At 48.8% G+C, this 16,517-nt stretch overlaps 1 protein-coding gene across 3 annotated transcripts in view; it reads left to right on the top strand.

Annotated features, from left to right (window-relative positions):
• Positions 1 to 16,517, top strand: part of CPSF7 (cleavage and polyadenylation specific factor 7) — a 244,853-nt gene that overhangs the window by 41,401 nt on the left and 186,935 nt on the right. For all 3 annotated transcript variants that reach the window (XM_069623873.1, XM_069623875.1, XM_069623874.1), the window contains exon 3: positions 132 to 377. In XM_069623873.1, the coding sequence (XP_069479974.1) occupies positions 132 to 377 (246 nt within the window). The remainder of the gene's footprint in view (positions 1 to 131; positions 378 to 16,517) is intronic.

Here is a 16,517-nt window from a genome sequence, read left to right as displayed (position 1 = left end):
CTACCCGTTCTTTCAGCATTGCTGATTCAACATATGTGCTTTTTATTCACTTGTGTGATTGACGTCCAGTACGTTTTCTTGCACTGTTTTACAGACTGCGTCTGACCTTATTCTTTTCTTTCTTTTTTAAGGATTCAGAGTTTGCTGCTGAGCAGGTGGACCTCTATGATGATGTTCTGGCAGCAACAGTAGCCCCACCTGATGAGCAGCAGGCATTACGCAGAGTTTCTCAGTCCCCAGCACCTATTTCTACATCTTCCTCAAGACCTGCCTCAGCAGGTGACCATTCAAAAGCCCCATCCAACAACCAGTCAGTGGGCTCAAACTACACTATGCGGAAACCCCGTATATCTGTCTACGTTGGCAACTTTGCCTGGGTGAGTATGAGCAGTGGTTCCATGTAAAATTACCCTTTCATTCTGTGTATTTTTTCAGAGCTTTGTTGATGTGCACAGTACATATTTCCCCTTCATGCCCGATTTTGTACACTTTGGCGTGCAGGGGTCTGAGCGCCATGGTTGTTACTAGAGAACCTGCGCTCTTCCATTGTTACTGGCATAATCGCACAGCAAGGGTGATCGAATCTTCTGAGAGTGTCTGGGGAAACCTGAATGAAAAAGTGTACAGTTAATCCTAGAGTTCCAATTTTTGGTGCCAGGGTTCCCAATTGACCTTCCTTTGATTCTAGATACTTCAATATTCTGACCCTGTTAAGGTAGTGGAAACTGTCTAGTTTTTCTGCTTCACTTGAACGTTGGGCACAGCATATATACAGGGAAGACTTAAGGACATCATAGTAGTCGCTACTGTTACAGTAGTTTTAACTACAGTACATTCACATTCTTCCTATGAATGTAGCTTTAATCTTTTAATTGATTAAAGAAATCCCAATTATTGCTTTTGGAGAAACATTTATCCTGATTGCCTTGTAACTTTGTGAATGCCTGTGGATTTTCAGAACCATGCCTGTGGGTTCATTAACACTTGTATCAGAACAGTAAGGCTTAGAATTAGTAAGGTGATAAGGGGCGGGGTGTACTGTTAGTGAGACCTACAAAGCAGGGCTCGAAATGAAGATTGAATAAACTGGATCTAAAAACACAAAATCAGACCGTTACATTTGCATAAGTGTCATTCGGGTTCAGTTGACCTGCGCGAGCCAGAAGTAGCTCCTGGTAGCTCTTGGCTTCCAGCTACCCGGGCTCTTCTAGGCTACAAGCAGGAGCCAAATGGCTCCCAGTTCGCGTCAATTTTAAACCCTGTAAAGAGATGCAATTAGATGGAATGCACAATAATACTATATCCTTCCTTAACTCATGTGTAAATCTGATGATTACTAAAGAAAAAAACATATATACTGTTAGGGGAGTTTTCCTAAAGTCCACTTGGAGGTGAGACTCTATAAAACTGTTCCTTGGTATACAGGTCCCAAACTCAGTAGAAGTCTGTACTAACCAAAGGATTTGGTAGAATGGCAGAGCAGCCAGGCTCATTTTATGAGGATGTGAGCTGTGGGCAAGTGCAATGAACCCAGTCAATAAAATAGTCCAAAAAAACTCCTACACTAAAAGTTATATAAAAATATATACATGTATTCTTAAATACACAAGGCAAGGGTAGGTAAAGACTTTAGACTAACCAACACACAGGAATTATTCACAATGCTTTTCATGGGCGACTGCTTCAGTAGTAGTTGCTTGCGCTTACAATTGTTGCAGAAAATTCTAACTACAGTTCTACCTTATACTCTTAGTGACGCACACTTGCATTTGTTAGAGAAATTAGTTTAATTCATTTAGTAAAGAGGAAGAGGCGTGTTCAACACTTTAGCAGTAATTACTTCTTAGCAACACTTTTCAAGGCTTCTAATGCTTTGGCAGTTCAATTCCTAACTATGTTAGTGTTCATCAAAGTCAGTGATGGAGTGTAGCAAAAGTCTTATGCAGCAGAAACTGCAAAGTTCCTTGGTCACTTAAATAATACTTTAGTAGATAAAAACAAGTTAAAGGGACATTGTGCTCCTTTAGGGAGTCCTCTGCAATCTGTTAAGCCTTGGCCAGAGATGAGGGTGGGACACCCTGTAAACACTCCAGTCACACTGGAGCTGCTATTCGGATTAAGTTCTACCTTTAAGGCCACAGTACCTTTAGGTTGGTTGAAAATGCAGCTGTATGCTTCCTGTGGAGCAGCAGCAGTCTGATTTCTCGGCATTGTCATGAAAGGAAGGACTCTGAATGGGATGTCACAGCAGCAGTCGCAAGAGAAGACCTTCAGCAAGGATTTCTTTGGTCTCCCGTGTCGATATGCGGTTTTGGTGCCTTTTTATCAGCTCCAACAAAGGATGGTTATAGGCTGATTGGTCTTCCTCGGTTCTGTACACCTGCACTCTGGTGAGGGGACTTGGATGAGTGTTATGGTGCCTCTGGAGAGAACTAAAGCTCTGGGTAGGTTTTTGTCCACGCAAAGCCGTTGCACTGCAAAATGGGCATAGGTTCCCTGGTATTCGCGGTATGCAGCCCTGGAAGGTCATCGCACCTCAGGGGTTGGCTCAATCTGCAGTTCATCTTGGGGCTGGTTGGTGCCACCAGCCAAAGGGAAGGAGTCGTAATCTTCAGAGATCCTGTCGATAACCAAACTGGGTCAGGACAGCAGTGGTCACTTCACGTTACTGAAATGTTCTGCAGGTGTCTCCGGTCGTCTTAAGCTTTGAATCGTCTGTCCAGTGGCCAACTTGCCTTCAGCCTCTGGATCTCAGCTTTTATTCGGTTTTCCCATTCACTCCTCTGCAAACTCCCAGCAGTTTACAGAAAGGGATGGGTGCAAGCCAGCCCCCATTGGGAACTGTTTTCCAGTCAGGCACTCTCAAAGGACAGGGGAGTGTTAAGCTCCTCCCTTGCTTTCAGTCCTCAGACACACTGGAGCCTAGGCGGGGACACCCAAGAGTCCAAGAGTTCCTGCCGAAAGCAACTCATTCAGACCCTCCCCTCCCCCAGAATGGGCGATCAAAGGACAGCCACACAAGTAATGGCAAAAAAATGAAGACAAAGGGTCATATATGTTGAAACATAGGTGACCCTTTTGTGCACAAGTGTCTGGATGCAGTCTGCGGTAGAGCACGTCCATTGCCATAACATTGGGTTGTCACTGTGACCCAAAGGTCACAGGAGCCGAGGTAAGGGATACTAGGTAGCCCCTTGGCACACTACATAAGTTGGTGTGTGATAATCTCTCAGAAGTTAGTTTAGGAAGGATACAAAGTGTCCCTCTATCCCTAAGAACAGTAGTTTTTAATGGTCCAAGAACAGTAGTTTTTAATGGTCCAAGAATATCAGCGGAGAACCCAATTGGTTTCCAGCAACACTGCTGTTAGGCAAGATTGTATGTAGTAACCCTGTGGGAGACTACACCAGCCTTGTCCTCTTGGTAATGGGTAACCCACCTATTGGTATAGGTCTGTACTACACACATTGGTAGAGTGACTGAGCAGCTAGACTTCTCTCGAGGGGTACATGTGAGCTGTAGAGATGTAACACTGAGATTCAGAATTACAAGTGTTTAAATAACGCTTATACTCGAGGTTTTCAGGTAAAATAATTTACCACTCACTTTTAAATGAGCCTTGATTAGAAAGGGCAGTATGCAACAAAAATAGTTTTAAGATGAGCAAGTAGATACCCTTTTGGGATGTCCCACTTCTACACCCTGAGGGGACTTCAATTTCTAGGACACTGTGGACATTTATATATCGCTGTTTACACTCGATGCAATACTGAGGTTGTGCTAAAGGTTAGGGGGGGCAAAAGGTTAACCGGTTCTCGCAGCATGGGAATACTTGCCAATTTTCCCAATGAAGTCTAGGTCAGACCTTTCCCAGCAATTCAAGTTAAACTTGGGTACCACCTATGAGGGACAGTTAAAACCAGTCAATGGGTCAGAGCCAGGACAGCCAACGTCACTTTGCACAATGTCTAGGGAGCTGAGGCACTTCTTCCGGTGGCACACAATTCTTGCACAATGTTATTAGAGAGTTTGTAGAAAAATAATCACTGTTGGGCAACAAGCTGTTTAGGTTTGTGAAGGGCAAAGCTGCAAGCAGCTACTGCAAGTTGTTAGGAAAAATTTCCATTTATGTGTCATTTTCCCTCCAGTTGTGTACCCCCGCCAACTCTTCCTGCTGTTTAACACCATAGTCTGACTTGTGCCAGTGAAGCACAGCCTTCAGCTGCACTCAACTGGTCTTTCGCTCACTTTTTTATGGGGAATCTGACATGCCCTTAAAAGACAAGTCAGTACTGGGAGATTTTGTTTCCCTGTGTCTTTACATTGTTGCAACTCTTCTGCAACATGTTACAAGTGCAGGGTGTACCTACCGTACAATGCACTTGGGTCTTCCTTTCGTTTTCAAAGGACCTAGGCTCCCAGATGTGCCTTGGATAGGGCTGGTGGCAGCTTACCTTTTTGCTGATCTTTAACCCTTTCTTGCCATGCAAACCATCTGTGAAGACGCTTCGACCAATTGGAATAGTGGGACCAACTATTCCCGACACCTTCGTCAAACCCTGCAAGTAAGACTCTTCGGAAGTGTCCCTGGGCTGAGCAGTTTACGCAGGACCTTTGCACTGACACTGTTTTGAGGAGACCCTTGAAGCTTGGTAAGTCGCAAGCTCTGTGTTCACGGCACTCTCGCACTGAATTTCATACACATGGCATTCCCAGGTCTGGAGTAAAGGGCCTGAACCAGAATACACGCGCTCCATCCACTAGGAGCGGAAAAATTGCCATTTGGGAATCATCACTGTAACTTCGCTGCAGAGCTTCACAGCTGCTGCATTTGAACTTGCAACCGAAGTAGACTCGACTGGCAAACTTTGGTCTGGAGTGCGCTGGGGGTCGGTGAGTACTTGTAACCCTTACCGGTGGCTCCTAGCGCATCCATCAATTTTTACACGAGTGTCCCCTGAGGGCCACTCTACTTTCCACAGGTAGCCCTTGCTACTGACCCATTCCCAACTCCTGGAACCTGTTCTGCCCTCTTGGGGAGACCCTCCACGAATAGTGGGAACTTGTTCTGCATCACCTCTCCCACTTTCATGAGCTGCTACAAGAGACCCTGTTTTCTGCCCTGCTGCACTATCTTGTGCACCAGCTTTTGAAAGTACATTTTGAGCACTAGGCTCCACGCTTTGTAGGGACTGGACTGCCCCTCAGTTATGATTTGATTGTTGCAGAACTGCCTAAAGTATATTTGCACTGCTTGCTCTTTCCTTTTAGGTTGTGGACCCATTCTGTACATTAACCCTTTAGGCCATTTGGTGTTGTGTGTGTATAATGTGTTGTATTGGTTTAACAGTATTACTGTTGATAATTACTGTGAAACTCAAAGGCCTTGAATAAATGTACGTTTATTTTTATATATCTCACCCCCCCACCTCTGACTGGGGATGATTTGTAGTGTCCTTTGCTGTGTGTGCGTGCTTATTGAGGTCTTTCAGTCACCCTCGCCCCTCCTGAGACCTAGTCTTGACTGCCGCCAATGCTACCTTGATTGGTCTGTCTTGTCCAGAAGGTTATCCTGTTCCAAGAAACTAGGCTGGCCGCCTGAACCGCTGCCCACCAGGTCAGAGTTCAGAAATCCATCTTAACACAAGTCTCCAGTGAGAACAAGCAAGCTACAGACAAAAAAGCTAAGTACCCCTTTAGTCAAGACAGTACCTTAGGTTGGAAGAAGATCCATCTTGCTTCTGTTCAGGTTGCAGTCCTGCAGGTCCTGGGTTCCTTGGCCTCCGTCGTGGGGACAAGAGGACTCGTGCACTGCAGTTTGAAGGTCTGCAGCTACAGGCTCTTTCCAAATCAGTGGCACTTTGCGGTTTCAGCTACCGTTTAGTTTCTAAACTGTCTTTCGCCTATAAACCAATCACTTAGCTCATACTGCTGAAACCGCCCCCCGCCATGACTGCCCTCTACATAGCTACATAGGCCCCTCTCCTAGCTGCCATCTTCAGATTTCTACCGCACGTTCAAGTGTTGTAGTCCTTGTGCCTCGCTCTTTGAAGCGGTTGCTGTGTTTCAGCTTTTGAGTTGAGCTCTATTTTTGGGTCACTCGAACCAGTGTGCTCCATCGATCATCCTTTCGACAGGGACCCATTTTTTTGGGGATTTTTCAGCACCCCTCAAGGGCTGTTTTTGTCGAGTATTCAGGCTTCCAGAAGATTCTTCAGGCCTACACCGCGTGGATCATGTCCGATGAGGACTCTGCTTCCTGCTTCAAGATTTGCAGTTTTCAGAATGTGTTCGTGGGCGACAAACAATCCCAACGCCTGTACTGCCTGCACCCGACGCACAAGGAGGAAGATTGTGTGATTTGCTGTGGCTTCACGAAGCGCACGTTGAATGATCGACGCCAACAGTTGAGTCGTGGTTGCAGTCCAAGGCATCTGCCCTGGGTGGCACCCAGGGGCATGCATCTGGATCCAGAAAACTTGAGTTCTTCTAAGTCCTTTGAGGGTGCCCCACCCGTGGGGGCGCAGCACAAGGCCAAGCCCAGTGAGTCAGGGTCATGGTCAGGCTGTAATCGTCATCCATCTCCAGCCATCACTCTGGATAGTCTTCCAAGAGGAAGTCTGCTACCCCAGGGAAGCTGAGAGAATCTGGAGAAGGCCAGGCAGGGTGCGCTGCCCGACTCACCCGCAACGGAGAAGGCCAAGGTAGACCAGGGTTCTTACAAGGCCCCGAAAGAGAAGGCCAAGCAGGACAAGGGATCCAGCCTTTCAGTGACAGCCCAGATGCAGCAGGTGAAAACGTCAGCCCCCCTCGAGGTGGTGGTGGTGGCGGCGGCATCACTTTCGAAGGCTGCAGGGGCGGACCCGCAGGGTGCCCTGACAACCTGGGTGTCGAAGCCTCCCAGGAGGGAGGCTTCGAGCATACCAGTTGAAAAGATCCCGGAAGAGGACGCCGGACCTCAGCCAGAGACCGACCCCTCTTGCCCTGAAGAAGGGGGGGGGGGGTGGTGTTTAATGCCTTCAGGGTACAAACATTTCTTTGGGTGATAAGGATGAGATAATTTCCGTCCACACCGTCTAGGATGGCGGTGAGGACGAGGGAAACTCCGGGGACCTGCCCCACGATGGGGGCGACGATGGCGAAGGAGACAGGATTACCATCTATGGAGATGACGATGAGGGACCTCAGGACGGCGAGGACCCTGAACCTAGCGCTTTTACACCCCCCCCGATACTGCCTAGACCTTTCACTGGGCATCCCATCGCCCCTCTCTCCCCCGAAGGAGACAGTCGGACACAGCAACAACAGGCATGGATGATGGTGGGATAGGGGGACCTCCCGTCACCTATGCCCAGAGCCTCTCCGCCAGACGAGGTGGTGTCTTTCCATGCATCAGAGCTGGTCCAGCTCACACCGGATGAAAAGAATGGCTTCTTAGAACAGTGCCGGGAAGCGACGAGGAAGACCATCCTTTCGGTCCCACTCCTGGATGGTGTTTGGGACGACGGGCTGGCTTTGATTAAGAACCCCTCTACAGCCCCAGCAAAGGGATCCCACCTGGAAAGGGTGCTGGACTCTGCACCCAAGTGCTTACAGTCTCAACTGCTGCCGGACTATGTGGCCGTCAGGAAGAAATAGTCAGGCTCTGCGTCCTCTTCCTCCACCACTCAGGACAACTAGGGAAAGGCGTTGGATGCGATGAATAGAAAGGTTATTTACTTGGCGATGACTGTCAAGCCTGCCAATGCCCTCGCAGCCAGATATGACCGGGAGCTGTGGTTTAAGTTGGCACGCTACTGGACTTCCTCCTAGATGACAAGCAGGCCGAGGCTTTGTTGAACCTTCAAGAAGGCGAGGTGGTGTCGGACCACGCCATTACAGTGGCCCTGGACATCACGGACACAGGTTTCTGCCATATGGGAAATGGAGTCTGACTTCACTGTCGTGACTGGCTCAAGGCCACCAACTTTAGACCGGAGGTCCAGACAAGGGGGTTGGACATGCACTTTGACAGGGACAACCTGTTGGGGAAGGATGTACATGAATCTCTCCAGGCCATCAAGACTGAGACTGCACGTGCCATAGGCACTGAACGACCGTCATTTCATTCCTCAGGAGGGAAGTCTATCTGCTCTTCGAAGGGCTTCGGCAAAGGCTCGTCCTCTTACTGCCAGCCCTCCCATTCCTTCACCCAGGAAGCCAACAGGGGTCGCTCCAAGGCCCCCGGGGACAGACAGTCCTCGTCAGGGACCGCAAGGCAGGCCGTCGACTTCCAAGCAGGATTGAACCGGTGGGAGGTGGCGTGTGGCAGTCTCGCTCCACCGACAGACGGACGCACCTTGGAGTTTCATCGAAATGTCCGCTAATACCACTGGTGGCTGGAGGTTCGGGCCATTCTCGACCTCCCGACGGCTGAAAAAGTACATAAGGTCCCAGAAGTGCCGGATATTCACCTTACAGCACATGCTTGGCCAGCTAGAGCACGGAAACTGTAGTTGGATCTAGAGGACAGACTTCCATGTCACCATAAATAAAGGACACTGCAAATTCATGCGCTTCGTTCAGAGAAAGCATTCAGTTCAAGGTGCTTGTCGCCGGTGGCGGCCCATCTGACTGCAAGGGATCCACGTTTACCCCTACCCGGACGACTGACTCATCCGGGCCAAGTCGAGGGACATCGCTGTCGAACACGCAGAGAGGACTGTTCGTCTACTGACGGATCTGGGGTTCTCGTGAATTATCCAAAATACTGCTTAACTCCATCGCAGGACGCTCTGTTCCTGGGATCCAACCTCAAGTGTCATGCCTGGCGTCACCATCTGAGGAAAGGATATTGGCCATTTTGGGCAAGGTGCAACAGCTGTTGGCCCTGAAGATCGCCACAGTGAGGACCATCAAGTCTCTGCTCAGCATGATGTCGTGCATATACCTGTTTCGGCTCTACAGGTTGCAGATGCGGCCACTGCAGGAGTTCCTCGACACAAGTTGGGTCCAGGTGACCGGAAGCTTCCAGGACCAGATAGCGCTCGATGAGTTCCAACGAGCAATCAGATGTTAAGTTGTACACTATCACCAGAGGCACGGTTTTCCGGAGCCCCGTACCAGGAGACGGTCACAACAGATGCGTCTCTGGAAGGGTGGGAGGGCCCACACCGGACGTCTTCATGTCTTCACAAAAACGTACTGTAACTAGGTGCAGTGTTTTGGGCCCTCAAGTCCTTTCTGCCGTCCCTCAAGGGCAAAGTGGTGAGGGTCTTCATGGACAATAACACCACAATTTACATCTGGAAACGGGGTCACCAGATCTCCAGCACTCTCCAGGGAGGCGCAGGACTTGTGGCACAGTGCTGTCGCCCAAGTGATAGTCCAGTCCACCTGGCAGATGTACAGAACACTGTTGCTGACTCACCCGGCAGGGAGCTATGCTCTCGCCACAAGAGGGAGCTTCAGCAGGACTAATTGGACGACTAGTATAACTGGGGCACTCCCCAGATCGATCTGTTTGCGACAGCGACGAACACCAAGTGCCAGAGGTTCGCCAGCAGGTTTCCTCACCCGGGGAGCTTGGGGGACGCATTCTCATTCCCCTGGGACGGCCTGTTTCGGTATGCGTTCCCTCCGTTGCTTCGAGTCATCAATCAACTCAGACGGTACCGGTGCAGGATGATCCTTGTGGCACCGGCGTGGCTGAGGCAGAGCTGGTATCCGGACCTTTTCAGCATATCCGTCCCCTCCAGTCAAGCTTCCAGTGGTTGTGGATCTTCTCGTTAGGGAAGGATGCGCAATACTGCACCACGACTCAGGATTGCTGGACCTCAAGGCCTGGCTCCTGCAGCATTAGAGTTCAGGTGTTGGATCTTCCAGCGGACTGCAAGGAGGTGCTCGCCAGGGCGGCGTCTAAATGATTTGGTGCCGTTCGCAGAATTCGACCCTCTGTAACGGCCCCTCAAGTACTGTCATATCTGCTGTCATTGGCTAAATCGGGACTGGCGCATGCCTCAAAGTTCATCTGGTGGCTATCTCCCGCTACACCAGATCCCCAGGATAACCTTCCTTGTGGTCTGACAGTTTGGTCAAGGAATTCATTAAGGGACTGTTTGCTCGTTCCTGCCGGTGAAGGCTCTGGCCCCGGCATGGGAAAATGTAGTACTGACTAGGCTCACGGGGGCTCCATTCGAACCTACGCATATAGCTCAGCTGAAGTTTCTTTCGTGGAAGACCGCTTTCCTCGTGGCCATCACCTCTGCAAGACGTGTGGTGAGATCCAGACCCTATCCTATAAACTGCCTTACTTGATGTTCCACGAGACCAGGGTGGTGCTGCGGACGCACCCCTCCTTCATGCCCAAGGTTCTGTCTGACTTTCACCTCAACGAACCCTTAGTGTTGCGTGTTTTCTGATGCCTTCATTGCTGGCTGAGAGGACTTTGCACTTGCTAGATGTGGCTCGAGTGCTGAAGTTTTATGTGGCCCGCACATGGTGTTTCTGGAAAAATACTCTGCTTTTTGTGAACTTTGGGCCTGTGAACCATGGGGAGGCTTCCATTTCCAGGTGGCTCTCTGGCTGCAGCACCCATTGTCACCAGTTGGCATGCAGACTGTTGCCTGGCCGTCTGAGAGCCCATTCTACCAGGGCGATGGCTGCTATGACGGCATTCTTCTCTGGTGTGCCCCTGCTGGACATCTGCAGGGCTGCTACGTGGAGGTCCACTCACCTTCATGAGATTTTACTGCGTCGACGGGGATTCCAGGGAGGAGTTCAGGTTTGGCGAAGCATTGCTGCGCAACCTGTTCTCTTGAAGGTGAGCATGGTGAGGAGGTAAGATTGCTTCTGTTGAGCTTTGCTTCTGTTGAGCTTTGCCATCCTCCCGTGGTTGCATGTGTACTGCTATGCATTTATTCATGAGCATGTCAATCCATGCTGGAGAACAGTTACAGGTAAGTAACTTGTTCTTTCGCTTTTCATCAGCTGTTTCTTCCAGTCGTTGACTCTGCCTTCTGTTAGAGACCTCACCTTTTATGCAGGTTTATCCCATTCATGCACAGCCTAGCTGTCACTCGCACAAGACTGCTTCACCATGTAACAATACCCTGACCACTAAATCGGCTCATAAGGGCACAACCTCCTTTAAAGGAGGACTTGTCAATGCCAGATCCCTAACAGCCCATGCCCTTGACATCTGTGACCTCATAACCTCAAATAACTTGGACATCCTAGTCATTACAGAGACCTGGCTCCAGACTACTTCTGGCCCTTTGCTCTCACTTGCCATTCCGGACAATGATCCCATTATCAGGCAAGATAGGACATCCGCAAAAGGCATAGGTGCCGCCTTTATCGCTAAAGCAGTGTTACGACTGAGACCCATCCCTAACCTTACTGTCCCCTCTGAAGAACTCCTTTCTATCAAGATATTTGTCACCTACACAAACCATTACCACTCAACTTATGTATTGGCCACCAGGTCCCCTATCCTCCTTTGAAGAAGATACAATCCTACTCCTCACAGCCTCCTAAAAGTCATGATCTCAAGTAATATGTTTGGGAGACCTCAACCTAGGTCTACACGACCCTAAAGATGCCAACGCATCAACCATCAGAGTTGGGCTTTACTTGCTGCATCTCCAAACCTACCCACAATAAAGGCAGACTCTTAAATTGGATCACCGACATTAACATCCTTTCCAACCACCCATGTGCTTGGTCTGACCATCGCACTATACTCTTCACCCTGCAGGACGGCACCCACCCCATCCTAGATAGGCCTGTGGCACATCCTAGACTCTCTAGAAACATAGGCAACATAACTGCCCAAAAGTTACTCCTGCTTCTTCAACCCCTCAGTAACTCCTCCACCTCAAATATTTACCCAACCTCTCTAATGGACGTCTACAACATCACTATACTTAAGATCGCTCTGTTAAAAATGCAGAAAGCCAAACAGCGCTCACATTTTTTGCTGCACTCCACACCTCAGAACTTTGCTTAAGGACAAAAGGGCTGCAGAAGCCTTATGGAAAAGCCTCCCCTCTAACAAAAATACTTCCTAATGGCCTTCTCCAACTTTAAAACCGCAATCATCAAGCCAAAAGTGACTCCTACAGTGACCGGATCACTAAAGCTAAATCCATTACTAGAGAACTATTCAGCATCCTCAGATCTTTAATCCCCTACAACCCCACCTGTAACCTGCTCTAAAGACTTCACATGGTGCACTAATATTCAGAAAGCTTTCTGTCAAAATTGAGCTCCTACAATCTGAAATGGAGACTAAAAAAACGAATCTGGACACCGATACTATCCCCCCCCCACCCCCCCCCCCCCCCCCAACCCCATGCCAAAAAACTCCCCTCTCGTAACTTACCTGATGAAGATGACCTGTTCCAGTTCTCCCCTCTTGCCGCCACTGAGGATGTCCAACAGGAAGCCTTCCCTCGTCCCTAACATCCCGATGAATTATAGACCTATCATCCCTGTGACCTTCCTCCTTAAAATTCTGGAAAGGGCTGCTTACCTACAGATTCAACATCGCCTGGAAAGCAAAAATTTACTCTGCCTCTGGCAATCAGGTTTCCGACCCAGATACAGCCCTGTTATACCTAGTAACACAAATGGAGATCATAAAAGACAAAGTTAACTTAGCACTCCTCTTGTTACCAGATCTATCAGCGGCCTTTGACTTGGTGGACCACAAAGTCCTATGCAACCACCTTTCATCTGCAGCCCATTCCACCACCTGGATTCAGTTTTTCTTAAACAATAGAACCACTAGAGTATTTGCTCCCACCGGGTCCACTATACCAGTCCGTCACCTGTGGAGTACCCCCCCCAATGCTCTACAACATTTTCACCAAGCCCCTCTTTGACGACTTAGACCATTTGGGTGTCTCCTACACAAATTACGTGGACCAAATCCATATACCGATTTCTGGCGACTACAACAGACTCCAAATGCCTCATTTAAGCCTGGATGGCTAAATGGCTAAACATGGACTATGCCTCAATGACAAGACAGAGTGGCTCCTCGTAGGAACCCAAGCCAGACTCGACAGGACAAACAAATCAATGCATTCAGTATAGACTGCAATAATATCAAGGTCTCCAAAGACGTAAAAACCTTAGGCTTTTCTAACTGACAAGACAAATTAATGCGACCGCATCTACCGCTGCATACACGTGCTAGCTAATCAACGCCTGCAGGCCATTTCTGTCTGCAGGCAACTGCCTTATCTTAGCTAGGGCCTTAGTCCTATCTAAGGTAGACTTTTGTGACACCCTCTATCTAGGCACTAACCAACACAACTTGGTTACAAACTTTCCAGAATAACGCGCTTAGATCAGCGACTAACCACCCAAGATCACATCTCGGAGATGAGCCGTATCGTTCATTGGCTTTCAGTTGACCAAAGAATCGGACTCGCAACTGTCACTCGCCTTCAAATGCCTAAACAATCTAGCACCCAAGTACCTATGACAAATTCATAACGTAAATCCTCAGATCGACCTGCTAGGTCCTCATATTCCAACTGCCTTATCCCAAGCTTTAAGCTCCAGAAGGCAGGAGGTAGCAGCTTCCCGGTCTTATTAGCCAAAATGTGGTACTCCCTTCCTGCAACCATCAGAGCCGAACCTTCCTTCTACATATTCAGAAACAATGTAAAAACTTGGCTCACACTGAATGAATCATAAATAAGTGCCCTAAAGCTACCACCATCTACTACCTCCAACTACCCGTGATCTAAACCTGTACACTCTCCCACTTGCAAATTTTGATGGTGTTCTGTTGTACACCATGCCCTACTTTAATTGCAGTCCTACTTGTAACTTGTGAAGCTTACTGTATACCTCTTAACTACATTCTCGTGTAAATATTTGCCTTATGTCACTAACTGTAAATTAACTGTGCTATGCAACTGTAAGAAATGCGTTCAGATGCCTAAGGGCTTGGCACGCTATACTAATAAAATACAAATACACAGCAGGGTTGCTGTCCTCAATGGACAGCCAGCCAATCGGCACTGGGTGCATTCAGGTAACCAAGGACACTAAGGACAGGCAGTTTCGGGCACCTCCCTTGCTTCCTGCCCTGCCAGGCACACTGGAGCCAGATGCAGGTTTCAACATTTAATCCCGCCAAAAACAAAATTAACAAAAGGGTTAAACTTGGTTTGGCGCGCAGAGTAAAACCCAAGAATGACCTAACAAGCAAGAGATGGCAAAAGCAGACCGGGCCATTTTGACAAAATAGGCACCCATCGGTGCATTGCTGTAGCGGAGGATTCAGCATGTGGTAAAAACGCACAATGGTAGGAAAATTAAACCACTGCCAACATGCCATTAAATGTAGTGAGGGTAACATAAAAAATGTTACATGAGTAAGTAGGAAAAAGGGCTACTAATTAACCCCTTAGTGCTTCCACATAAGATGGGGGGGGGGGGGGAGGGTTGTACTGGACCTATATAGGAAAAACAGGCAAGTAAAGTCAATTTCACTTTACTACTCTTGGAACAGTAGTTTACCTAAAAGAATGTATTTAAACCTTATGAGAAATCCAAATGACTTCTCTGTGACGCTGCACTGAAGCTGTCACAATACAAAAGGGATATGCCTATGGATTTGCAAATTAAGAAGGGGGGGGTCCTGGGAGTCCCTCTGCCAGACATTAGTCCTGGTTACGAGAGACTTACCCAGAGTCTTTAGCTCGCTATCTTTCACTGAGAAGAAATATCCCTGGGGCAGTCCAGCACCGAAATGCTAGGCAATTCTCCTCTGAACAAGGGTACCAACAGCATCCTCAGACACGTGTTTCGGTCTGGTCGGACCTCATTAGTAGGGAGGAGCTGTGCCTCTCTAAGAAGAGTGAGCAAGGGGTCCATGTCTCTGTGAAAGATGGTGAGCTAAAGACACTGGGTAAGTCTCGTAACCAGGACTAATGTCTGGCAGAGGGACTCCCAGGACCCCCTTAGTTAATTTGGATGCCTATGGAGTTTGTCGAACTCCAAAATCAGAGAAACTGAGTCCAAATTGGAGCAAAAATACATGGGTGAGAAAGTCTCTCACTCCAGGTACCATGCACTCAAAATGATGGCGTGGCATGTTTTTCGCCCTATTCTTGGACTGCTTGCCTGCTCAGGAAATGCAATGCAAGTTAAGCCCATTCCCAGGCAAAGTGGAAGTGTTTGGGCAAGAGGGCTGCCAATGATTCAACAGCCTTTGCCAGTTTGAATGGTGCAGATCCTTAACATTGTTGGGCAATTCTGACTTGAATTTGGGATAAAAGGAATCCTGCAGCCGCTCTTCATATTGTCTACATAGCCAAGACCCTATTTCAAAAGTTGTAGGCATCAAAGACTCGGACGGTTTAAGATCTTCTGGTGAAGCTGTGTCTGGACATATCTCCTGGAGACCTTCGACTCTTGGGCTGGTGGGACCAACCATTCTGGATTCTTGCACTGAGATCCTGTCCTGAGAAGCCTTCCAGAAAAATCCTGTGTGCTAATCTGCTTCATCCAGGGCATGTATTGCGCGTCTGTCCTTTTTCGAGTTTTGGTTGGAACATGGCAAGGGCCATCTAGTGGGCCAAGACAGGTCTTGCAGCTGCTCTCCATCACACAGTAATTTCTGTAGCAGTCTTTGTTGCCGCCACAAAAGCCATCTGCTGCCCCTGATCGGGGTGTTCTCTGCTGCTTGTGGCCCACTTGACGTGAGATCCGTAGTGGTCATTGTCTCAAGGTGCCTCAGTCGTCCAGCTGCAAATCTCGGAGCATGGGACTGCTGCCTAGCCAAACTTAATTCCAAATGCTATTGCTTCACCTGTGGCCCCTGAACCCTGCATTGGTACCAATGTCTTAAATGGGCCCTGCAAATGTAGTTGAATTAGAGTGAAGGAAGGAGGGCAGGTGGTGGTGGGGCGGGGGAGCTGCAGCTCCCACTACACGGTTGTACGTGGGCAAAGCATGCACCCTACCTCTGCCTTTCCTGGCTGTGATTGGTGGAGTTTTGGCCAAGCATACCTTCCCCCTGGCTTTCAATAGTGTCGGGATTGGTAGACGAAACCAGTCCCGATTGGCCAGCTGGCTGTCCGGGAAGAACAGCCACCCTGCTAGGTGATTGGCAGCCTAGGGCTGTGAATGAATGAGAGAGCTTAAAAGGCGAGGTTCTTGGGACTACAGGCAGTTGACCACTGGAAGAAATGTCCGAAGAAGAAATTGTGAAGAGCAGCCTGCTGCAACCTTCATGACCTCGAAGTGCCCGTTGAAGCGCTGCTGCTGTGCTGACCTTTTTCGCATCGCCAGAGAAGCTCCAGACAGAACAACTTCTCCCTTAGGTCTGGTCGGACCAACTATCCATGAGACAAACTTAACTGGCACAATTCCTCCCCGCCCCACTTGCTGTGCCTTTCCAGTGCTGCAGAAGCCCAATGCCGGGGGTTGAGGGTCCATTATTGAGTGCAACGTCTTCCGCTGAGCCTCCTAAGCACACTCCAGAAGCAGGAAATCCTGGTCCAGAATCCCCG

This window comes from Ambystoma mexicanum, chromosome 11 (genome assembly GCF_040938575.1).
Source record: "Ambystoma mexicanum isolate Mex_15411 chromosome 11, UKY_AmexF1_1, whole genome shotgun sequence".
Taxonomy (NCBI): Eukaryota; Metazoa; Chordata; class Amphibia; order Caudata; family Ambystomatidae; genus Ambystoma; species Ambystoma mexicanum.
The sequence above is the reverse complement of the archived record's forward strand: the minus strand, read 5'-3'. Positions and strand labels throughout refer to the sequence as shown.